This window comes from Nerophis ophidion, linkage group LG28, assembly GCF_033978795.1.
Source record: "Nerophis ophidion isolate RoL-2023_Sa linkage group LG28, RoL_Noph_v1.0, whole genome shotgun sequence".
In the NCBI taxonomy this organism is placed as follows: Eukaryota; Metazoa; Chordata; class Actinopteri; order Syngnathiformes; family Syngnathidae; genus Nerophis; species Nerophis ophidion.
Window position 1 is genome coordinate 30,436,312 of NC_084638.1, and position 25,591 is coordinate 30,461,902.

Consider the following 25,591-nt stretch of genomic DNA (forward strand, 5'->3'; position numbering starts at 1 on the left):
TATACACATCATAACAATACTCGTATGTTGTTGTCATATTGCCATCATAGTGCAGCCTACACTTATCTCTTATGTTTAACTGCCATCTACTGGTCGCACTTATTACACTATGTACCAAATAAAATAGCTTCGAGGTGGGTAAGCTCAACCAAACTTATTCCTTACATAAGGCACACTGTCGAGTTATGAGGACAAAAAAAGGATTTTAAGTGCGCCTAATAGTCCGGAAAACACGGTAGTTTTGCCTTGAGTGTCAGTGACTCTCCCTCAGTTAAGCTCAGTTAAGTGCCGACTTTTTGGCAATCGATACTCCAAATGTTACTTTTTACCGCTATTACATTTTTCTGTAAAAAACGGAGAAATTGGGAAATTTCGTAAATCGTTTTTGTCTTGACGGGTAAGCTACAACGTATGTGCTAGAGATTCATAATTTCCAAAAGTTTTTAGGTCATCTCCTTGCAATCAAGAAGGAGCTTTTCCAACCTGTTTAAAAAAGATATATATATATATATATATATATATATATAATTACTATACCAAGGTGGGGGAAATAATACATTTTTAAATGCATTGCAATTCCGACATGGACAATTATAAAATCAATTATTAAGCATAGACAATCAATTTATTTATTTTAAATAAAGTAATGCAGTCAGTTCTAAAATTTGACTGACTAAAACCGAGAGATCCGACCAGCTCCTTTATTATAGGGCACTTATGTTCCACTTTTGCACACATTAATGTCTGCATTAATTTAACTGTTTCTTATTACAAATACACTGTTTTTTTTTTTAAGTTGCAAGTGATGAACGCCTATTTAGTGAATCAAAAATAAATTTTAAAACTGCATCAATATACATAAACTAAAGATGCATCTATAATCGATTTTTAATCGAATTGTAGCTCCTGAATTGTAATCGAATCTTGAGGTGCCCAAAGATTCCCACCTCTGCAAGTAATAAATTGCAAGCATCAGTTTGAATTGAGAAAAGCTTTGAATCGAGAATTGATTCTGAATCGAATCGTCAACCCATGAATTGGAATCGGATTGAATCAATAGGTGCCGGAAGATTCACACCCCTAATGAACTATATCGCTAAAAGTATTTGGCCACCCATTCAAATGATCAGAAACAGGTGTACTAATCACTTGTTCTAGCCAGAGGTGAAATAAATCAACTTTTTCATGATATTCTAATAATATGACCAGCACCTGTAGTTAAATATCTATTATATGACTGCATTAACTGCAAAAAAACAGGCGTCAAAGATCCTAAATCCTAAATGACAGCACCCTTTTTTTTTAGGAATTTGCTGCAAAAATGTTGCTGTCATCGTATAGCCTTGACTAAAACGTGTGTTCACAAAACACACATAACTTTAAGAAACCGTGCTTGCTCATGTTATTTTTATCGCCGTCCACTCCGCTGCTACGCTTGATTCCAGAGAGTCATTCCAGCCGCCGTGCGCCTTGCAGCAACGTCGCCGCCTCACTCACGCTCATGTGATTGCTGGAATGCAGAAGTGCTTCATGGGAAAAAAAAAGCCTGCACAGCAGATATGCAGGTAGTCAGGTGCTGCGTTGCGTTGTGTGACAAGAGATAGGTGGGTTTTTTTTTTTTTTGCTTTCAAGTCTGTCCCACTAATAGGACAAAGTTCACATTCATGAAGGCGGCCTCAGGTTGCTTTTCAAAGCGTCTAAGTGGAAGGTTTCACATTCAACCCGTGCAGTGCCAGCGTGATACTTTATGCCCGTTTTAAATCAAACTATTCATTCATCCATGCACGTTGTCATTATTGATTGGTCTTGTCTTTGTTTTTGATGGACACCCTCAACTGGAACATCTGTCACGCTCGTCGTGGAGGAATGTCGCGGCGCCGGGTCACAGGAGATATTTATGTAACCGAGCGACAAACAGAAATGCACGCGCACACATGCACTAAGCGTGGCAGGGCAGGGCTCTTTGAGGTCAGTGAGCGACGTAGAGGCTGACAGTGGTCGAGGAAGCTGCTTCTTGTCTATCTACTAAGGCCCTGTCTGCATTAAGCCGGATAACTCCTTAAACAGATAATTATTTAGCCAAAGCCCCATTTCAGCCATACTGCAAACCCCGTTTGAATATGAGTTGGGAAACTTTGTTATATGTAAATATAAACGGAATACAATGACTTGCAAATCATTTTCAACGCATATTCAATTGAATGCACTACAAAGACAAGATATTTGATGTTCAAACTCATAAACGGTATTTTTTTTTTTTTGCAAATAGTTATTAACTTAATATTTCATGGCTGCAACACGTGCCAAAGTAGTTGGGAAAGGGCATGTTCACCACTGTGTTACATCACATTTTCTTTTAAAGGGGAACATTATCACCAGACCTATGCAAGCGTCAATATATACCTTGATGTTGCAGAAACAAGACCATGTATTTTTTTAACCGATTTCCGAACTCTAAATGGGTGAATTTTGGCAAATTAAACGCCTTTCTGTTTATCGGTCTTTTAGCGATGATGTCAGAACGTGACGTCACCGAGGTAACACACCCGCCATATTCATTTTTACATTACAAACACCGGGTCTCAGCTTTGTTATTTTCCGTTTTTTCGACTATTTTTTGGAACCTTGGAGACATCATGCTTCGTCGGTGTGTTGTCTGAGGTTGTAACAACACTAACGGGGAGGGATTCAAGTTGCACCACTGGCAAGAAATCTGCCGCCAGACCCCCATTGAATGTACCAGAGTGTCTTCACATTTGACCGGCGGTGCTAAGACAGACATGGCACAGAGATGTATGGATAACCTGCAGATGCAATTGCAACGATTAAGTCAACGAAATCACAAAGGTGAGTTTTGTTGATGTTGTTGACTTATCTGCTAATCAGACATATTTGGTCACGGCATGACTGCCAGCTAATCGATGCTAACATGCTATACTAATCGATGCTAACATGCTATTTACGCTAGCTGTATGTACATTTGAAACTAGATACCCACATTTAATGCGAAACAAACACTTACTAATTGACGGATTTAAGTTGCTCCAGTGTCACAAGATGCGAAAGTCCTGATGGTTTGGTCCGCAAATTTTACCGGCGATGCTAATAAGGCAGCCAGGCTATGGGCCACTTCATTAGGTACACCCACGCTATGGCCGAATAGCGTCAATAGCTATTCGCTCAATAGCTTCAGTTTCTTCTTCAATTTCGTTTTCGCTATCTGCCTCCATTCTCCGACCATCTGTTTCAATACATGCGTAATCTGTTGAATCGCTTAAGCCACTAAAATCCGAGTCTGAATCTGAGCTAATGTCGCTATATCTTGCTGTGGTAACCGCCATGTTGTTTGTATTGGCAGCACTGTATGACTTCACAGGGAAATGGATAGTGGTTTCGAAGATAGCGAAAATAAGGCACTTTAAAGCTTTATTTAGGGATATTCTGGGACCGGTAAAATTTTGAAAAAAACTTCAAAAAATACAACAAGCCACTGGGAACTGATTTTTATTGTTTTTAACCCTTTTGAAATTGTGATAATGTTCCCCTTTAACAACACTCAATAAACGTTTGGGAACTGAGGAAAATAATTGTTGAAGCTTTGAAAGAGGAATTCTTTACCATTCTTGCTTGATGTACAGCTTAAGTTGTTCAACAGTCCGGGGTCTTGTTGTCGTATTTTACGCTTCATAATGCGCCACACATTTTAGATGGGAGACATGTCTGGACTGCAGTTGTGCCAGGAAAGTACTCGCACTCTTTTACTACGAACCCACGCTGTTGTAACAAATGGTTTGGCATTGTTTTGCTGAAATAAGCAGGAGGATCCATGATAACGTTGCTTGGATGACAACTTATGTTGCTCCAAAAACCTTTATGGACCATTCAGCATTAATGGTGCCTTCACAGATGTGTAAGTTACCCATGCCTTGGGCACTAATACACCCCCATACCATCACACATGCTGGCTTTTGAACTTTGCGCCTATAACAAGCAGGATGGTTATTTTCCTCTTTGTTCCGGAGTACAAAATATCATTTGTAATGTGGACTCGTCAGACTACAGAACACTTTTCCACTTTGCACCAGTCCATCTTAGATGAGCTCAAGCCCAGCGAAGCCGGCGGCGTTCCTGGGTGTTGTAGATAAATGGCTTTCGCTTTGCATAGTAGAGTTTTAACTTGCACATACGGATGTAGCGACCAACTGTAGTTACTGACTGTGGTTTTGTGAAGTGTTCCTGAACCCATGTGGTGATATCCTTTACACACTGATGTCGGGTTTTGATGCAGTACCGCCTGAGGGATCAAAGGTCCGTAATATCATGGCCTACGTGCAGTGATTTCTCCAGATTCTCTGAACCTTTTGATGATTTTACGGACCGTAGATGGTAAAATCCCTAAATTCCTTGCAATAGCTCATTGAGAAATGTTGTTCTAAAACTGTTCGACAATTTGCTTACAAAGTGGTGACCCTCGCCCCATCCTTGTTTGTGAATGACTTAGCATTTCATAGAAGCTGCTTTTATACCCAATCATGGCACCCACCTGTTCCCAATTAGCCTGCACACCTGTGGGATGTTCCATATATGTTTTTGATGTGCATTTAATCAGTATTTATTGTGACCTTTCCCAACTTCTTTGTCACGTGTTGCTGGCATCAAATTCTAAAGTTAATGGTTATTTGCAAAAAATAATCAGTTTTAACATCAAATATGTTGTCTTTGTAACATTCAACTGAATATGGGTTGAAAAGGATTTGCAAATCATTGTATTCCGTTTATATTTACATCTAACACAATTTCCCAACTCATATGGAAACGAGGTTTGTAAACCATTAGTTTATGTTCCCCTCCTTGGATAATTTTTTACACGGGTAAGTGCGCCGTGTATTTCTTGAACCTCCGGCTCTTCGCTTGGTACGGACTCATCGATCGTTTACAAACTGAGTTCGGAGATGGAGTGACGCCAGAAAGACCGCGCATAGCAACCTGTTTCCACACGGAGGTAAACATTAGTCTAGTGACTTTGTAGATGATGCTACAAATGTAAAAAAAACAAAAAAAAAACACATAATGTTAGTGTACCAGCCGAGGAAAATGAGCAAACTGTATAAATACATTTTTTTATCTTGATAGATTGAAAATCAAAACCAATGAGTTGACTGATGAACATTATCACATAATTTATTCTGACAAATACAGATATATTACTATTAACCACAACATGTAAGTGTAAAAAAAACAAAACCCAACAACATTATGTTTTTCAGAATGTGCTTGTTTTATTTTTAAACAAAGAAAACAATCTGAAGTTTTTTTTTTAAGTTATCGTGCCGTGATTTTACCGGTCCGGCCCACTATGGAGAAGATTTTTCTCTATGTGGCCCCTGATCTAAAATGAGTTTGACACCCCTGTAATACACCTTTTTAGGCCCCCGGCTAAGGTTACCCAGGGTAAATCCAACCTAACCTTATCCTTAGGGTAAATCCCACCTACCTTAATCCTTGTCCACAGACACACACACCGGTCGTTTAAGACCCCGTCACCCCCCTCCGTCCGCCGGCGCAACGCGACCTAGTACGCATGTGCGGAAAACGGGCACGTCGTAGTCACCTCCAGTGTTGCTTTGTGTGCAAGTTTTTAAATTTAACTTACCTGGACAATATCCAGTGTTGTACTATTTCATCCATCCATCCATTTTCTATCGCTTATTCCCTTTTGGGGTCGCGGGGGGCGCTGGCGCCTATCTCAGCTACAATCGGGCGGAAGGCGGGGTACACCCTGGACAAGTCGCCACCTCATCGCAGGGCCATCACAAATAGACAGACAACATTCACACTCACATTCACACACTAGGGCCAATTTAGTGTTGCCAATCAACCTATCCCCAGGTGCATGTCTTTGGAAGTGGGAGGAAGCCGGAGTACCTGGAGGGAAACCACGCATTCACGGGGAGAACATGCAAACTCCACACAGAAAGATCCCGAGCCTGGATTTGAACCCAGGACTGCAGGAACTTCGTATTGTGAGGCAGACGCACTAACCCCTCTTCCACCGTGAAGCCCTGTACTATTTCAATTAACTGGAATCCAGTGTGCTAGTGTAGAGAATCCCACCTGAGCCATCATAAATTAATCAGAATTGTGGCCATGGATGAAGTACTGGGTGTCCAGAGTCGGGGCCCAGGATGGACTGCTCGCCTGTGTATTGGCTTGGGACATCTCTGCGCTGCTGATCCGCCTCCGCTTGGGATGGTTTCCTGTTGGGTCCACTATGGGCGGGACTCGCTCTACTGTGTTGGATCCACTTTGGACTGGACTCTCACGGTTGTGTTGGATACACTATGGATTGAACTTTCACAGTATCATGTTAGACCCGCTCGGCATCCATTGCTTTCGATTCCCCTAGAGGGGGTTGGGGTTGCCCACATATGCAGTCCTCTCCAAGGTTTCTTATAGTCATCATTGTCCCCGACATCCCACTGGGTGTGAGTTTTCCTTGCTCTTATGTGGGCTATACCGAGGATGTCGTTGTGGTTTGTGTTGTGGTTAGTGCAGCCCTTTGAGACACTAGTGATTTAGGGCTATATAAATAATCATTGATTGATTGGTTGATTGATGAGATCTTTATTGGACACGAAAGTACACAGTGACAAAGAACATTTGAGAACAGTCAATCTAGGGATGTTGATATCTGGTCAGGACACTCCTCACTCTTTTGCCTTCACCTTCATTGTCCATTTGATTTTGGTGACTTTATATACTCTGGACCGAGACGTTGAGTCCGCGACATACATGGCGGACAATAACTGATACGGTCTGCTTTGCCAGTCCAAAGCCATTCGCCGTTTTCCCTAATTAGTCTTTCCTCGATGGCCAGGTAATACAAAGCACACGCTACCTTTTTTTACCACATCCACGGGAGCCCGCATTCTCGTTGTCTCTCCTTCGACGAATGAACAAAGTTTTTCGGCAAGTAGAATCACAACTGATCCGGACATTGGAAAGTTCTGTTGCCGTATGAGAAGTGTCTTATCCGAAATAGCTGCAATCGCTTTCTGTTAAAGGCCTACTGAAAGCCACTACTACCGACTACGCAGTCTGATAGTTTATATAGCAATGATGAAATATTAATATTGCAACACATGCCAATACGGCCTTTTTAGTTTACTAAATTGCAATTTTAATTTTCGCGGGAGTTTCTTGTTGAAAACGTCGCAAAATGATGTGTACGCGAGACGTCACGGACTGTTAGGAAATATTAGAGCTGCGCACACACACAGCTAAAAGTCGTCTGCTTTAACCGCATAATTACACAGTATTTTGGACACCTGTGTTGCTGAATCTTTGGCAATTTGTTCAATTAATAATGAAGAAGTCAAAGTAGAAAGATGAAGTTGGGAAGCTTTTAGCCTTTAGCCACACAAACACACGGGGATTCCTTGTTTAAAATTCCCAGAGGTGAAGCTTTCCTATGGATCGGAGCGGTCAAGCGAACATGTCAACCGGCAGTTTTTGGTGAGAAAATTGTGGTTAAAAAGTCGCCACTTACTGGAGATCAGCTGAGCTCGTGCCGTCCATACAGCTGCCGTCGACTTCCATCAGACACTGGCCTCAAGACACCCGTGGACAAACCCTTCCGACCATCAGGTACTATTAATCTCACTAAAACACTAGCAACCCAATAGAAAGATAAGGGATTTCCCAGAATTATCCTAGTAAATGTGTCTAAAAACATCTGAATCCGTCCCAATGCATCCATCCATCCATCCATCCATCCATCCATCATCTTCCGTTTATCCGAGGTCGGGTCGGCAGCCTAAGCAGGGAAGCCCAGACTTCCCTCTCCCCAGCCACTTCGTCTAGCTCTTCCTGGGGGATCCCGAGGCGTTCCCAGGCCAGCCTGGAGACATAGTCTTCCCAACGTGTCCTGAGTCTTCCCCGTGGCCTCCTACCGGTTGGACGTGCCCTAAACACCTCCCTAGGGAGGCCTTCGGGTGGCATCCTGACCAGATGCCCGAGCCACCTCATCTGGCTCCTCTCGATGTGGAGGAGCAGCGGCTTTACTTTGAGTTCCTCCCGGATGGCAGAGCTTCTCACCCTATCTCTAAGGGAGAGCCCCGCCACCCGGCGGAGGAAACTCATTTGGGCCGCTTGTACCCGTGATCTTATCCTTTCGGTCATGACCCAAAGCTCATGACCATAGGTGAGGATGGGAACGTAAATCGACCGGTAAATTGAGAGCTTTGCCTTCCGGCTCAGCTCCTTCTTCACCACAACGGATTGATACAACATCTGCATTACTGAAGACGCCGCACCGATCCGCTTCTCGATCTCACAATCCACTCTTCCCCCACTCGTGAACAAGACTCCTAGGTACTTGAACTCCTCCACTTGGGGCAGGGTCTCCTCCCCAACCCGGAGATGGCACTCCACCCTTTTCCGGGCGAGAACCATGGACTCGGACTTGGAGGTGCTGATTCACATGATGATGATCCTAAATGATCCTAGGAGCTATGTTGTCTGGGGGCTTTCAGGCCCCCTGGTAGGGTCTCCCAAGACAAACAGGTCCTAGGTGAGTGATCAGACAAAGAGCAGCTCAAAGACTTCTATGGAATTACATCAAAATGGGTTCAGATTTCCCTTGCCTGGACGTGGGTCACCGGGGCCCCGTTCTGGAGCCAGGCCCGGAGTTGTGGCACGATGGAGAGCGCCTGGTGGTCGGGCCTGTCCCCATGGGGCCCGGCCGGGCACAGCCCGAAGAGGCAACGTGGGTCATCCCTCCAATGGGCTCACCACTCATAGGAGGGGCCATAGAGGACGGGTGCATTGTGAGCTGGGCGGTAGCCGAAGGCAGGGCACTTGGCGGTCCAATCCTTGGCTACAGACGTGGAACGTCCCAATGCAATCTCCTTTTTTTTTTAACTTAATTTTTTTTCTCGTTTTTTGTTTCTAGTTCGTCGCTATCAATATCCTCAAACACAAATCTTTCATCCTCGCTCAAATTAATGGGGAAATTGTCGTTTTCTCGGTCCAAATAGCTCTTTTTGTTGGAGGCTCCCATTAAAAACAATGTGAGGATTTGAGGAGCCTTCAACGGGTGACGTCATCGTCTGCGACTTCCGGTAAAGGCAAGGCTTTTCTGTTAGCGACCAAAAGTTGCGAACTTTATCGTGGATGTTCTCTACTAAATCCTTTCAGCAAAAATATGGCAATATCGCGAAATGATCAAGTATGACACATAGAATGGACTTGCTATCCCCGTTTAAATAAGAACATCTCATTTCAGTTGGCCTTTAAGGCAGGGGTAGGCAACCTATGGGTCTCCAGCCAGATGTGACTCTTTTGATGACTGCATCTGGCTCTCAGATAAATCTTAGCTGACATTGCTTAACACGATAAGTAATGAAAAATTCCACTTGTAATCAGTGTTAAAAATAACGTTCAAAATATAAAACATTCTCAAACATTTTAATCCATCCATCTGTTTTCTACCGCACCTGTTCAAGAAGTCGCATTATTGGTAAGAAGTATTTCATTTATCATTGGGGAGCTTCCGAATAACAATGTTATTAAAAAGAATGACAGACTTGTTATGTGAAGATCTGTCACTTAATTTCTGTTTGTGCTTCTTTGTTTTGTGTTTAATTCCCACCAGTGCTCTTATTTCGTTTCCATTTCCTGCTTGTCCCACTGGGCGCTGTGTTTTTTTTCCCTCACCTGCTGTTGATTGGCAGCTGGACCAAACCTGCTGCCAATCAGCATGTTTCTATTTATGCTTGTCACGCGCTCCTCAGGGCTCAAAGATTGACTATTGTTTAGAACTGTGCATGCAAGACTGCTTCCTTCTCCTCTGTTGATGATATTTAAAGCATCTTACCTGCTCTTCGCTCTCCTGGTTCCTGCTTCTTGGGGTCGCCACTACTGCTGCCATGCGAGTTTGTGACATATTATACTCTAAAACTGTTGGTCTTACTTAAAAATACAGACATTTGGTTGTATTCAGTGTTAAAAAATATTTTATGGCTCTCACGGAAATACATTTTAAAATATTTGGCTTAAATGGCTCTCTCAGCCAAAAAGGTCCCACTGTCTTAAGACCACTGTCTTAAGGTATTCATGTGTGATTTCCAGAATCATCTGTACATATAGAGCAGGGGCCGGCCACCTTTACCACTCAAAGGGCCATTTTAACCCGTCTCACAAAATAAAGAAAACAATGGGAGCCACAAAACTCTTTTGAAATTTAAAATGAAATAACACAGCGTACAAAGTTTTTTTTTTTTTTTGCTTTGTGCTATGTATAAACCTGGGGTCTCAGACACGCGGCCCACACCTTTATATGAAAATGTAATATGAGTGCAGCCCGCGAGTTTTGATTGAGTGCAGCTTGACATCATCACAATCGCCAACCATCCCAATTTTTCAGGGAGACTCCCAAATTTCAGGGCAACTGTTCTCTCGAATGTTTGTTGATTTTCACCCAAACGACAATATTAAAGGCGTTCTGTGATGACATTGCGCTTAACACCCTCTACAAACGTAACAAACGGCTTGTCAGCCCATTTGCATATTGTATGTTGATCTGCTGACACACGTAAGTGACTGCAAGGCATACTTGTTCAAGAGCCATACAGGTCACACCGAGGGTGGCCGAATTAACATTTTTAACACTCTTAAGCCCCCGCCTCCCCCAACCCTGCCCACCTCAACCGAAGCACGGAGGGGGGGGGGTATATAATGTAGTTCTGAAGAGTTAGGGATGCATGGGATTCTGGGTATTTGTTCTGTTGTGTTACAATGCGGATGTTACTTCAATTATTACCACCATGACCTTGAACTACCTTCCCTCTGTTGCTAAATATCTCGAGATGTATGTTGTAATATGTATATGTGCTTTGCTATGGAGGTTTTTTCTCACTCCGAGCTGGGCCCCCTTAGAATCCCAGTCTGGATTGTATTTTTTTACTCATCCTTCCCCAGCGTTTACCTTTTTCCCCATCTTTTACGGGGCGCCTTATGGCGACCCATCAGTGTTCTTGTTCTGTAACCCTGTACACTGTTTGTTTGTCTAATCTTGAACAGGTCTGTGCTGAAAACAAAGTTTCGTTGTACTTGTTGCAATGACAATAAAGACCTACCTACCTGTTTATATCACAACCCTCAGTGTAACCTGTATGGCTGTTGAGCAAGTATGCCTTGCAGTCACTTGAGCATGGTAACGGCAGCCGCACACTACATGTGACCGGCCAGCACTCAGTTAGCATGGTATAAAGGCGCACGCGACGGCATGTTCCAGAGAGCGTTATTGTTGTTGTCATCACGGCACGCCCTCAACATTGTTGTCCGGATGGAAATCTGACAATATTATCCTCGGGAGATTTCAGGGAGAGGCATTGAAATCCGGAAACCTTCCGGAAAAATGGGGGGGTCGGCAAGTATGCAGCTGAGCCACATCAGAGTGATCAAAGAGCCGCATGCGGCTCCGGAGCCGTGGGTCAATGCAAAACTTGTTTGGGTCCCTATTATCAATCAATCAATGTTTACTTATATAGCCCTAAATCACTAGTGTCTCAAAGGGCTGCACAAACCACCATGACATCCTCGGTAGGCCCACATAAGGGCAAGGAAAACTCACACCCAGTGGGACATCGGTGACAATAATGACCCAGTGGGACGTCGGTGACAATGATGACTATGAGAACCTTAGAGAGGAGGAACGCAATGGATGTCGAGCGGGTCTAACATGATACCGTGAAAGTTCAATCCACAATGGATCCAACACAGTCGCGAGAGTCCAGTCCAAAGCGGATCCAACACAGCAGCGAGAGTCCCGTTCACAGCGGAGCCAGCAGGAAACCATCCCAAGCGGAGGCGGATCAGCATCGCAGAGATGTCCCCAGCCGATACACAGGCAAGCAGCACATGGCCACCGGATCGGACCGGACCCCCTCCACAAGGGAGAGTGGGACATAGAAGAAAAAGAAAAGAAACGGCAGATCAACTGGTCTAAAAAGGGAGTCTATTTAAAGGCTAGAGTATACAAATGAGTTTTAAGGTGAGACTTAAATGCTTCTACTGAGGTGGCATCTCGAACTGTTACCGGGAGGGCGTTCCAGAGTACTGGAGCCCGAACGGAAAACGCTCTATAGCCCGCAGACTTTTTTTGGGCTTTGGGAATCACTAATAAGCCGGAGTCCTTTGAACGCAGATTTCTTGCCGGGACATATGGTACAATACAATCGGCAAGATAAGATGGAGCTAGACCGTGTAGTATTTTATACGTAAGTAGTAAAACCACAAGGTTCATTTGTTCAACCTTGGGCCACTCTGTATTTGAGTTTGACACCACTGGCTTAATGTAGACATAGCCTTAGTCTCTGTTCTTCCAAATATCAATTGATAAGAGGACTGATACAGAACCAAGTCAATCGTGAAGAAAATCGTTTTAATTACACATCCTTTGTAGAAAACTCAAACAAGAGGAATTAATTTATGGTGGCAAATGAGGATGTGCATATTTGCATCCAGAAAGAAAAACATTTCGGAGCTACGTGGAGCACGTTTTGGCAATGCTCGTTGTGAGGAGAAAGCTGGACCAGTATATGGAGGGCAAGAACTCCTGTGTACTAGCCTCCTGTGCACGAAAGTGGTGCCGCAAATCACCTGACAGTCTCATGTTGTGTGAATTGAGTCCGTCGCTATTCTTAGAGACTGAAAGTGGAGAGAGGGAGCGGCGAGTGAGCGAGAGTGTTTGGGAAAGACCGGCACAGTCGCGATGATGCCCAGGTAGGAGCTGTCAATACTCCACATTATTCCTTTAAATGATTGTTTCACGTAGTGTTGTTTCAATTATGTTCTTTGGGTTTGGTGTGTTTGGGTTTTTTGGAGCGTGCTTGAAGTACATCAACTGTTTACACGATTCCAAGGCTGAAAGGGATTAAGATACAGAAAGAAATGGAATAGAATAGAAAGTATTTTATTGATCCCTGTTAGAAATTCAGCACCACAGTTCGCTCACAATAAACACTAAACTCTTAGGTATTTTTTTGACATGTGAATAATACAAATACAGTTTATTATACAGCATTATTCACATGTGACTAATATAAATACAGTCTATTATACAGCGTTATTCACATGTGAAAACTATACATACTGTCTATTATACAGCATTATTCACATGTGACTAATATGAATACAGTCTAATATACAGCGTTATTCACATGTGACTAATATAAATACAGTCTAATATACAGCGTTATTCACATGTGAATAATATAAATACAGTCTATTATACAGCGTTATTCACATGTGAAAACTATACATACTGTCTATTATACAGCATTATTCACATGTGACTAATATGAATACAGTCTAATATACAGCGTTATTCACATGTGAATAATATAAATACAGTCTATTATACAGCGTTATTCACATGTGAAAACTATACATACTGTCTATTATACAGCATTATTCACATGTGACTAATATAAATACAGTCTAATATACAGCGTTATTCACATGTGAATAATATAAATACAGTCTATTATACAGCGTTATTCACATGTGAAAACTATACATACTGTCTATTATACAGCATTATTCACATGTGACTAATATGAATACAGTCTAATATACAGCGTTATTCACATGTGAATAATATACATACTGTCTATTATACAGCATTATTCACATGTGACTAATATGAATACAGTCTAATATACAGCGTTATTCACATGTGAATAATATAAATACAGTATATAAACATATACAGTCTACAGCAGGGGTCACCAACGCGGTGCCCGCGGGCATCAGGTCGCACGTAAGGACCAGATGAGTTGCCCGCTGGCCTGTTCTAAAAATAGCTCAAATAGCAGCACTTACCAGTGAGCTGCCTCTATTTTTAAGATTGTATTTATTTACTAGCAAGCTGGTCTGGCTTTGCTCGACGTTTTTAATTCTAAGAGAGACAAAACTCAAAAAGACTTTGAAAATCCAAGAACATATTTTAAAGACTTGGTCTTACTTTGCTTCTTATAACTTTCAGAAAGACAAGTTTAGAGAAAAAATACAACCTTAAAAATGGTTTTAGGATTTATTAAACACATATACGTTTTTACCTTTTAAATTCTTTCCTTTTCTTTCCTGACAATTTAAATCAATGTTTAAGTATTTTTTTTTGTTTTTGTAAAGAATAATAAATACATTTTCATTTAAGTCTTCATTTTAGCTTCTGTTTTTTCGACAAAGAATATTTGTGAAATATTTCTTTAAACTTATGATTTAAATAAAATAAAAAATTCTGGAAAATCGTTAGAATCAAATTTAAATCTTATTTCAAAGTCTTTTGAATTTCTTTTAAAAAAAATTCATGGAAAATCTAGAAGAAATAATGATTTGTCTTTGTTAGAAATATAGCTTGGTCTAATTTGTTATATATTCTAACAAAGTGCAGATTGGATTTTAACCTATTTAAAACATGTCATCAAAATTCTAAAATTAATCTTAATCAGGAAAAATTACTAATGATGTTCCATAAATTATTTTTTTTATTATTTCAAAAAGATTTGATTTAGCTAGTTTTCCTCTTTTTTTTTCGGTTGAATTTTGAATTTTAAAGAGTCGAAATTGAAGATAAACTATGTTTCAAAATTTAATTTTCATTTTTTTTTCCAGTTTTCTCCTCTTTTAAACTGTTCAATTAAGTGCTTTTTTCATCCTTTATTCTCTACAAAAAACTTTCCATAAAAGAAAAAAAAATGTACAACGGAATGACAGACATAAATACCCATTTTTTATATATATAGATTTATTTACTAAAGGTAAATTGAGCAAATTGGCTATTTCTGGCAATTTATTTAAGTGTGTATCACACTGGTAGCCCTTCACATTAATCAGTACCCAAGAAGTAGCTCTTGGTTTCAAAAAGGTTGGTGACCCCTGGTCTACAGCTATTGATCCGTAAAGAATCGCGATCATGTTTGAAGGTGTCTGAGATCATGGTGGAAGTACAAGTACATGAAGTCATGTGCTGCTTTTATGAATGACTTGGCTCTGGTCAGCAGCATTGTGACAAGTCACAAGCTCCGCCAGCTCACTTCCTTACTTTCACATTCTGCGTTACCGTCGACACTTAAGAGCTTTTTCCTGCATCTTTCTTTAAACCGACCTCCGTTTTTGTTTTCGCTCACAAAGAATGCCTTTGTGCAGTCGTCTCTCTCTTGTCCTCCTTGAAACAAAGGCAGCAGTCATCTCGCCGTCTCCGCATTGTCCCCTAAAAAACAACCAAAGTGCACCTGCCACGATTTAGTAGGGAATAGTGTTGTCTCGATACAATTATTTTGATACTTTTTGGTACTTTTATAAATAAGGGGGACCACAAAAAATTGCATTATTGGCTTTATTTTAACACAAAGTTTTAAGGCACATTAAACGTATGTTTGCTATTGCAAGTTTGTCTTTAAATAAAATAGGGAACAAACAAACACACACTTGCAGCCCTTTGAGACATTTGTGATTTGGGGCTATATAAATAAACATTCAATCAATCAATCAATCAATGTTTACTTATATAGCCCTAAATCACTAGTGTCTCAAAGGGCTGCACAAACCACCACGACATCCTCGGTAGGCCCACATAAGGGCAAGGAAAACTCACACCCAGTGGGACATCGGTGACAATAATGACCCAGTGGGACGTCAGTGACAATGATGACTATGAGAACCTTAGAGAGGAGGAAAGCAATGGATGTCGAGCGGGTCTAACATGATACTGTGAAAGTTCAATCCACAATGGATACAACACAGTCGCGAGAGTCCAGTCCAAAGAGGATCCAAGACACAGCAGCGAGAGTCCCGTTCACAGCGGAGCCAGCAGGAAACCATCCCAAGCGTAGGCGGACCAGCAGCGCAGAGATGTCCCCAGCCGATACACAGGCGAGCAGTACATGGCCACCGGATCGGACCGGACCCCCTCCACACGGGAGAGTGGGACATAGAAGAAAAAGAAAAGAAACGGCAGATCAACTGGTCTAAAAAGGAGCTCTATTCAAAGGCTAGAGTATACAAATGAGTTTTAAGGTGAGACTTAAATGCTTCTACTAAGGTAGCATCTCGAACTGTTACCGGGAGGGTATTCCAGAGTACTGGAGCCCGAACGGAAAACGCTCTATAGCCCGCAGACTTTTTTTGGGCTTTGGGAATCACTAATAAGCCGGAGTCCTTTGAACGCAGATTTCTTGCCGGGACATACGGTACAATACAATCGGCAAGATAGGATGGAGCTAGACCGTGTAGTATTTTATACGTAAGTAGTAAAACCTTAAAGTCACATCTTAAGTGCACAGGAAGCCAGTGCAGGTGAGCCAGTACAGGTATATATGTATGTATATATGTATATAAAGGTATATACAGTACAGGCGTAATGTGATCAAACTTTCTTGTTCTTGTCAAAAGTCTAGCAGCCGCATTGATTGATTGATTGATTGTATTTGTTACCTCCTTGAGACCTCCGAAAAATGCCTACGTCCGTAGGACCCCCCTTACCAAATATATAAAGATTTGTATTTACAACATTAATAAAATTCACATAGCTCGGTTGGTAGAGTGGCCGTGCCAGCAACTTGAGGGTTGCAGGTTCGATTCCCGCTTGTGCCATCCTAGTTACTGCCGTTGTGTCCTTGGGCAAGGCACTTTACCCACCTGCTCCCAGTGCCACCCACACTGGTTTAAATGTAACTTAGATATTGGGTTTCACTATGTAAAGCGCTTTGAGTCACTTGAGAAAAGCGCTATATAAATATAATTCACTTCACTTCACTTCACATACTATGCAAAAATAAAACATCCTGTTGTGACAAATGGGTTGGAATTTCACAAGAAAAAGGTCACAATTTCAAAAAAATTAACTTTGATTTTGGCGGTATTATTATAAAAGTCGTCATTTTGCTCGACAGAAGTCAAAATTTTACAAGAAAAAAACGGAACATTTGTGCAATATTGTGATAAAAGTTGGAATTTTACTCTTAACGGTCGCAATTTCACAAGAAAAGGTTAACATTTTGTCAAAAGAGTGGTAATTTTACCCGACAAAAGTCACAATTTTATAAGAAAACTAACAAACTGCGATGAGGTGGCGACTTGTCCAGGGTGTTTGCCGCCTTCCGCCCGATTGTAGCCGAACATTGTTCACACCTACTTTTCCTTGTTGATGTCTCAAGAAGGAAAATAATAAATAAAATACAAGAACACACACACATTCTTGTATTTGTTACCTCCTTAAGACCTGAGAAAAATGCCTACGTCTGTAGGACCCCCCTTACTAAATATATAAAGATTTGTATTTACAACATTAATAAAATACACATACTATGCAAAAATAAAACCTCTTGTTGTGAAAAATGAGTTGGAATTTTACAAGAAAAAAATGGAACATTTGTGCAAAATTATGATGAAAGTTGGAATTTTACTCTGTCGCAATTTCACAAGAAAAGGTTAACATTTTGTCAAAAGAGTGGTAATTTTACCTGACAAAAGTCGCAATTTTATAAGAAAACTGCAATGTGGAGGCAACTTGTCCAGGGTGTACGCCGCCTTCCGCCCGATTGTAGCTGAGATAGGCACCAGCACCCCCTGTGACCCCAAAGGGAATAAGCGGTAGAAAATGGATGGACTTTAAAATGTTGGCAGTAATATAATAATAATCACAATTTTACTTGGCAAAGTTATGACACAAAAATTAAATTATTAAAAAATAATAATTGTACATAAAGTAACAATTTTATGAGGAAACATTGCAATATTACAGAAGCAAAGAATTTGAGAAATTGTTACCAATTGCATTAAAAAAAAAGTCAACACATTGTGAGAAAAAGACTGCTTTTAGTGTATTTATTTAATTTTTTGTTTGTAATTGGTTTTTAAACTTCATTATTTACTTCAATATAACAGTATGTCTCTATATACTTATTATTATTTTTTTTTTAATGAATTTTGGCCAAAGGGGGCATATTTTAATTTCTTACTCACACTTGTTATTTCATATGTTGACCAGAGGGTGAGCACTTTTAAAAGCGACACACAGTCAATTTGAAAAATCCCTCCTTTTTGGGACCACCCTCATTTCACCACTAGGGGTGCAAATGAGACATTCTCTATTAAATGCAATGGTTTTCTGTATTGGGACCATGATTTATGTCATCACTTACCTTAGCTAAAGCTAAATATTACTCAAATCTCATCCACCGTAATAAAAACGATCCTAAATTTTTGTTTAGTACGGTAGCATCGCTAACCCAACAAGGGACCCCTTCCAGTAGCTCCACCCACTCAGCTGATGACTTTATGCAATTCTTTAGTAAGAAAATTGAAGTCATTAGAAAGGAGATTAAAGACAATGCGTCCCAGCTACAACGGGGTTCTATTAACACTGACACGATTGTATATACGGCGGATACTGCCCTCCAAAATAGTTTCTCTCGTTTTGAGGAAATAACATTAGAGGAATTGTTACAACGTGTAAATGGAATAAAACAGATAACATGTTTACTTGACCCTCTTCCTGGGAAACTGATCAAGGAGCTCTTTGTATTATTAGGTCCATCAGTGCTAAATATTATAAACTTATCACTCTCCTCGGGCACTGTTCCCCTAGCATTCAAAAAAGCGGTTATTCATCCTCTTCTTAAAAGACCTAACCTCGATCCTGACCTCATGGTAAATTACCGACCGGTGTCTCACCTTCCCTTTATTTCAAAAATCCTTGAAAAAATTGTTGCGGAGCAGTTAAATGAACACTTAGCGTCTAACAATCTATGTGAAACCTTTCAATCCGGTTTCAGGGCAAATCACTCCACGGAGACAGCCCTCGCAAAAATGACTAATGATCTATTGCTAACGATGGATTCTGATGCGTCATCTATGTTGCTGCTCCTCGATCTTAGCGCTGCTTTCGATACCGTCGATCATAATATTTTATTAGAGCGTATCAAAACACGAATTGGTATGTCAGACTTAGCCCTGTCTTGGTTTAACTCTTATCTTACTGATAGGATGCAGTGTGTCTCCCATAACAATGTGACCTCGGACTACGTTAAGTTAACGTGTGGAGTTCCCCAGGTGGCCCTGCACTCTTCAGCATCTACATGCTGCCGCTAGGTGACATCATACGCAAATACGGTATTAGCTTTCACTGTTATGCTGATGACACCCAACTCTACATGCCCCTAAAGCTGACCAACACGCCGGATTGTAGTCAGCTGGAGGCGTGTCTTAGTGAAATTAAACAATGGATGTCCGCTAACTTTTTGCAACTCAACGCCAAAAAAACGGAAATGCTGATTATCGGTCCTGCTAGACACCGAACTCTATTTAATAATACAACTCTAACATTTGACAACCAAACAATTAAACAAGGCGACTCGGTAAAGAATCTGGGTATTATCTTCGACCCAACTCTCTCCTTTGAGGCACACATTAAAAGCGTTACTAAAACGGCCTTCTTTCATCTCCGTAATATCGCTAAAATTCGCTCCATTCTGTCCACTAAAGACGCTGAGATCATTATCCATGCGTTTGTTACGTCTCGCCTCGACTACTGTAACGTATTATTTTCGGGTCTCCCCATGTCTAGCATTAAAAGATTACAGTTGGTACAAAATGCGGCTGCTAGACTTTTGACAAGAACAAGAAAGTTTGATCACATTACGCCTGTACTGTATATACTTTTATATACATATATACATACATATACACCTGTACTGGCTCACCTGCACTGGCTTCCTGTGCACTTAAGATGTGACTTTAAGGTTTTACTACTTACGTATAAAATACTACACGGTCTAGCTCCATCCTATCTTGCCGATTGTATTGTACCATATGTCCCGGCAAGAAATCTGCGTTCAAAGGACTCCGGCTTGTTAGTGATTCCCAAAGCCCAAAAAAAGTCTGCGGGCTATAGAGCGTTTTCCGTTCGGGCTCCAGTACTCTGGAATGCCCTCCCGGTAACAGTTCGCGATGCCACCTCAGTAGAAGCATTTACGTCTCACCTTAAAACTCATTTGTATACTCTAGCCTTTAAATAGACTCCCTTTTTAGACCAGTTGATCTGCCGTTTCCTTTCTTTTTCTTCTATGTCCCACTCTCCCGTGTGGAGGGGGTCCGGTCCGATCCGGTGGCCATGTACTGCTCGCCTGTGTATCGGCTGGGACATCTCTGCGCTGCTGGTCCGCCTCCGCTTGGGATGGTTTCCTGCTGGCTCCGCTGTGAACGGGACTCTCGCTGCTGTGTCTTGGATCCTCTTTGGACTGGACTCTCGCGACTGTGTTGTATCCATTGTGGATTGAACTTTCACAGTATCCTGTTAGATCCGCTCGACATCCATTGCTTTCCTCCTCTCCAAGGTTCTCATAGTCATCATTGTCACCGACGTCCCACTGGGTCATTATTGTCACCAATGTCCCACTGGGTGTGAGTTTTCCTTGCCCTTATGTGGGCCTACCGAGGATGTCGTGGTGGTTTGTGCAGCCCTTTGAGACACTAGTGATTTAGGGCTATATAAGTAAACATTGATTGATTGATTGATTGATTGTTCACACCTCCTCATATGGAAGCTACTTTTCTTTGTTGATGTCTCATGAAGGAAAAGAATAAATAAAACACACACACACACACTCACACACACAAATTTACCGCATGGACATTGACCCGAGCGCCCAGAGTGTGTTATTTGAGCTCATTATGTAGGCCAGGCAGGCATTATGTCACCTACTTAGCACTCCGGGCTTCTTAGCACTGAAAAAAATCAACAAATTTGAACTGACACCCATTTGTGTTAACTTTGTCGTAACGATTGTTCATATTCCTCGCGGAATTATTGGCTACAAATCCAAGCACGCATTCAGCTGAAAGTGTGAAAGTGTGAAAGAGGTTCCCCACAAACCCACAGGAAAATGTGTTGTCTGCTTTTAGCACTTGGTCCCTTCTTAGCATACACTTCTTTGAAGTTGTGTGCCAACACCTCCCTGTTATACGTCAATCCTCTCTCTCTGTGTGTGTGTGTGTGTGTGTGTGTGTGTGTGTGTGTGTGTGTGTGTGTGTGTGTGTGTGTGTGTGTGTGTGTGTGCGTGCGTGCGTGCGTGTGTGCGTGTGTGTTAATGCCACAGCAGGGTGGCTACTCTGGAAGCCGTTGAGGTTAGAGCTTAGCCGAGTCACTTTTGCAGACTCGCCAGTGGTCACAAAGGTGAGAGCGCACATGATTTTTGGACTTTTGGAAAGATTTCCCCCTCAACGGAAATAGTTTCGCTGAACATGTGACTTCCAAACTTGTTCCTTATATCGAGGCCCCCGACTTTTGCTTCGTCCTGAGAAGCACTTTGTTGGTTTGAACAAGGTCATGTTAACTATTGTGTGTTGGTTCTAGTGTTGTCCCCATCCCAATATTTTGGGACTCCGGTACCAAAATTATTTTGATACTTTTCGGTACTTTTCTACATAAAGGGGACCACAAACAATTGCATTATTGTCTTTATTTTAACGAAAAATCTTACTGTACATTAAAGATATGTTTATTATTGCAAGTTTGTCTTAAAATAAAATAGTGAACATACAAGACAACTTGTCTTTTAGTAGTAAGTAAACAAACAAAGGCTCCTAATTAGTCTTCTGACATATGCAGTAACATGTGTCATTTATCATTCTATTATTTTGTCAAAATTTTTAAGGACAATTGGTAGAAAATGAATAATAATAATAATAGATTTTATTTGTAAAAAAGCACTTTACATTGAGCAAACAACCTCAAAGTGCTACAGTGTATTAAAAATATAAATAAAAAAAAAAAAAATAATACAAATATAATAAAATATAAAAAATAGAACAGCCTAATAGCTAGAACTAGTATGCATAAATCTATAAAAAGGCTTTTTTAAAAAGAAGGGGTTTTAAGCCTTTTTTAAAAGCATCCACAGTCTGAACTATTTGTTCAATACAAAAGCTGTAGTGTTCAAAGCTTAATAATAATAACAATAGATTTTATTTGTAAAAAAAACACTTTAAGTTGAGCAAACAACCTCAAAGTGCCGCAGTGTAAAAAAAAGAAGTAATAATAATAATAGTAAAAAGATAATACAAATAAAATATAAAACTAGAAACAGCCCAATAGCTAGAACCAGCATGCATGTCTATAAAAAGGCTTTTTAAAAATAAAAAAAAAGATGTGTTTTTAAGCCTTTTTTAAAAGTATCCACAGTCTGAGGTGCCCTCAGGTGGTCAGGGACAGCGTTCCACAGACTGGGAGCAGCGGACCAGGAACCCCGGTCTCCCATAGTTCGTAGCTTTGTCCTTGGAGGTTGGAGGAGGTTAGCCTGTTTGGAGCGGAGGTGTTGTGTGGAGGATTTGGGGATGAGTAGTTTGCGATGAGGTGGCGACTTGTCCAGGGTGTACCCCGCCTTCCGCCCGATTGTAGCTGAGATAGGCGCCAGCGCACCCCGCGACCCCAAAAGGGAATAAGCCGTAGAAAATGGATGGATGGATAGTTATTTGAGGTAGAGGGGAGCATTTCCATTGAGGCACTGGTGAGTTAGCAGGGAGGTTTTGTATTCAATCTTCAGTGGAACACAAAGCCAGTGAAGGGATTTTAGAGTTGGTGTGATATATTATTAATCTACTTGGTCATTTACTGTTATTATCTGCTTACTTTCTCTTTTAACATGTTCTATCTACACTTCTATTAAAATGTAATAATCATTAATTTTTTCGGTTGTTTGGTTGTACATTAGTTTTGGATGGTACCACACATTTAGATGAGGATCATACAATGGTCATATGCAAAGTCCTCATGTGTCCAGTGACATATTTCCTGTGTTTATAAACATAATATGAATGTTTTTAAAATGCCCGGTTTTAAACAAAATTTGCAGCGTGCGGTCATTTATTCCAAGCCTATTGCCACAAAACCAACCCACTCAAAACACTTTTCTTTTCTTTGGAGCCAACATCTCGCTCACATTCACATTAGCCTTGATTGTTCTCAGGAAGTTAAGACACGGTAGTGAACATCATTGTTACACTGCATGTTTACATTGTCACTTAAAAAGACACCCAAATACAGTTACTGTCAGGTTCAAACGCTGATGACATCTATTAAACAAGACAAGAAGCAAGGAATAAAACAGAGACACAATTAAATTTGGCTCAGTGAGGAGAGCGCGTACACATGTACCCTTGCACAGTGTCTCACCCCGCTCTGACGAAGGATTGTACGCCTCCTCTTTTATTTGGACTTTCCCTGATTACATGGTAAAAGCTATTTCTAAAGGGGCGGCGGTCGTAAACAGCCATCGCCCTTGATTACAACACAGTTCAAACAAATTGTCGATTCCAAAAACATTTTGTAAACAGTTCAAATAAAAGGTGGTAAAACAGTTCAAAGAAGAGGTGCCTGGAACTTGGGCAGGTCCGGCTTTCTCTCCGCTTTGTAGATCTCGGGTCAAGGCAAAATCTTTCTGTGGATTACAATACATCAAAGAAACAGACACCTTCATGTTGCTTCTCATCCTACACAGTGGAGTTTTACAAGCCTTCTTCTTGGTAGGATCAAAGACAACTTTTGTCTTCTCGCCCTTTTGATTGATTTGAAACTTTTATTAGTAGATTGCACAGTTCAGTGCATATTCCGTACAATTGACCACTAAATGGTAACACCCGAATAAGTTCTTCAAATTGTTTAAGTCGGGTTCAATTCATGGTAGCAACACAAAGTTTTGTGATAACTTAGATACAATTATTCTGGCATTTACTTGAAGTTCCTGCACTATTCTTTGCGCTTAAAAATACACATTTGTAGTAATAAATATAACTTATTAGCATTCTATTATATTGTGAGTGTTTATCTTTATTATTCCTGCCACTTCATTTTACACACTATGGCATTTATACCAAGCCTTTATTTTTTTTTTGACAAGACCACAATAATGTCTTACCGTGACGACATTATACACTAAAGCATGCTTTTATTTTGAAATTACGTTCGGACCTTAAAACAAGCTTACGTTCCCGAATTAGCACAAGCAGCGCTTACTAACTCGTCCTCGGCTGCCAGCTATCATCGTGCTTTCAGCCTTCAGCCTTACCATTAAATAAACGATCCCTAGAGACAGGGAATAATCATTGACTATTTGTTGGAAGTTGAGGTAGTCAAGTAATTGTTTTCACCCCTGGATAGTGCACATGAATACAAGGGCCTAATTGAATACAGTGCAGGCCAAAGGTTTGGACACACCTTCTCATTCAATGCGTTTTCTTTATTTTCATGACTATTTACAGTGTAGATTGTCAGTGAATGCATCACAACTATGAATGAGCACATTAACAAATCCATCCATCCATTTTCTACCGCTTATTCCCTTTCGGGGTCGCGGGGGGCGCTGGCGCCTATCTCAGCTACAATCGGGCGGAAGGCGGGGTACACCCTGGACAAGTCGCCACCTCATCGCAGGGCCAACACAGACAGACAGACAACATTCACACTCACATTCACACACTAGGGCCAATTTAGTGTTGCCAATCAACCTATCCCCAGGTGCATGTCTTTGGAGGTGGGAGGAAGCCGGAGTACCCGGAGGGAACCCACGCATTCACGGGGAGAACATGCAAACTCCACACAGAAAGATCCCGAGCCTGGATTTGAACCCAGGACTGCAGGACCTTCGTAGTGAAATAACTTCAAACATGTTTTATATTCTAATTTCTTCAAAATAGCCATCCGTTGCACTGATTACTGCTTTGCACACTCTTGGCATTCTCTCAATGTGCTTTAAGCTCACCTGTGAAGAGAAAACCATTTCTGGTGGCTACCGCTTGAAGCTCATCGAAAGAATGCCAAGAGTGTGCAAAAAAGTAATCAGAGCAAAAGGTGGCTATTTTGAAGAAAATAGAATATAAAACATGTTTTCAGTTATTTCACATTTTTATGTTAAGTACACAACTCCACATGTGTTCATTCATAGTTTTGATGCCTTCAGTGACAATCTGAAATAGTCATGAAAAGAGGTGTGTCCAAACCTTTGGCCTGTACTGTACTTTGTACTTCTACCACTTCTCTTTTGTGTCTGTCCTGATTGGTGTTTTGAGCAAAACCATTGGACTGAAAAACGGAAATATGGCTAAAAAAAAATAAAAATAAAACACCAGCCAAGTGTGACGTCAATCTCGTGCATGCTTAAGTTGCACTTATTGACCTTACTGTAGTGTTGTGAGTAGGGGTGTAACGGTACACGGACATTTCGGTTCGGCACGTACCTCGGTCTAGAGGTCACGGTCCGGTTCATTTTCGGTACAGTAAGAAAACAACAAAATATAAATGTTTTGGTTATTTTCCAAATTTGTAAACAATGGCATAACATACATATACACACAGGGTCCATTGCCAAGGTTATTGTGGTCAACATATATAAAATAAAAACTAAATAAGATAAGGCTCAGAATGGTTTCTTAACAAAACCTTTAAACATATAAAGTGCTTTTTTTGATTGATTGATTTATTGATTGATTGATTGAGACTTTTATTAGTAGATTGCACAGTACAGTACAT

The 25,591-nt window shown here is 40.9% G+C and overlaps 1 protein-coding gene across 3 annotated transcripts in view; it reads left to right on the forward strand.

Annotated features, from left to right (window-relative positions):
• fnip1 (folliculin interacting protein 1) overlaps window positions 1-25,591 on the forward strand; it is a 145,590-nt gene that overhangs the window by 10,069 nt on the left and 109,930 nt on the right. Inside the window, exon 1 of one of the 3 annotated variants that reach the window (XM_061891513.1) lies at window positions 12,502-12,786. The exons of the other annotated variants lie outside the window; for them this stretch is intronic. Within the exon in view, the coding sequence (XP_061747497.1) occupies window positions 12,776-12,786 (11 nt within the window). The 5' untranslated portion in view covers window positions 12,502-12,775. Of the gene's footprint in view, window positions 1-12,501; window positions 12,787-25,591 lie in introns of those variants that run through there. 3 annotated transcript variants of the gene reach the window in all.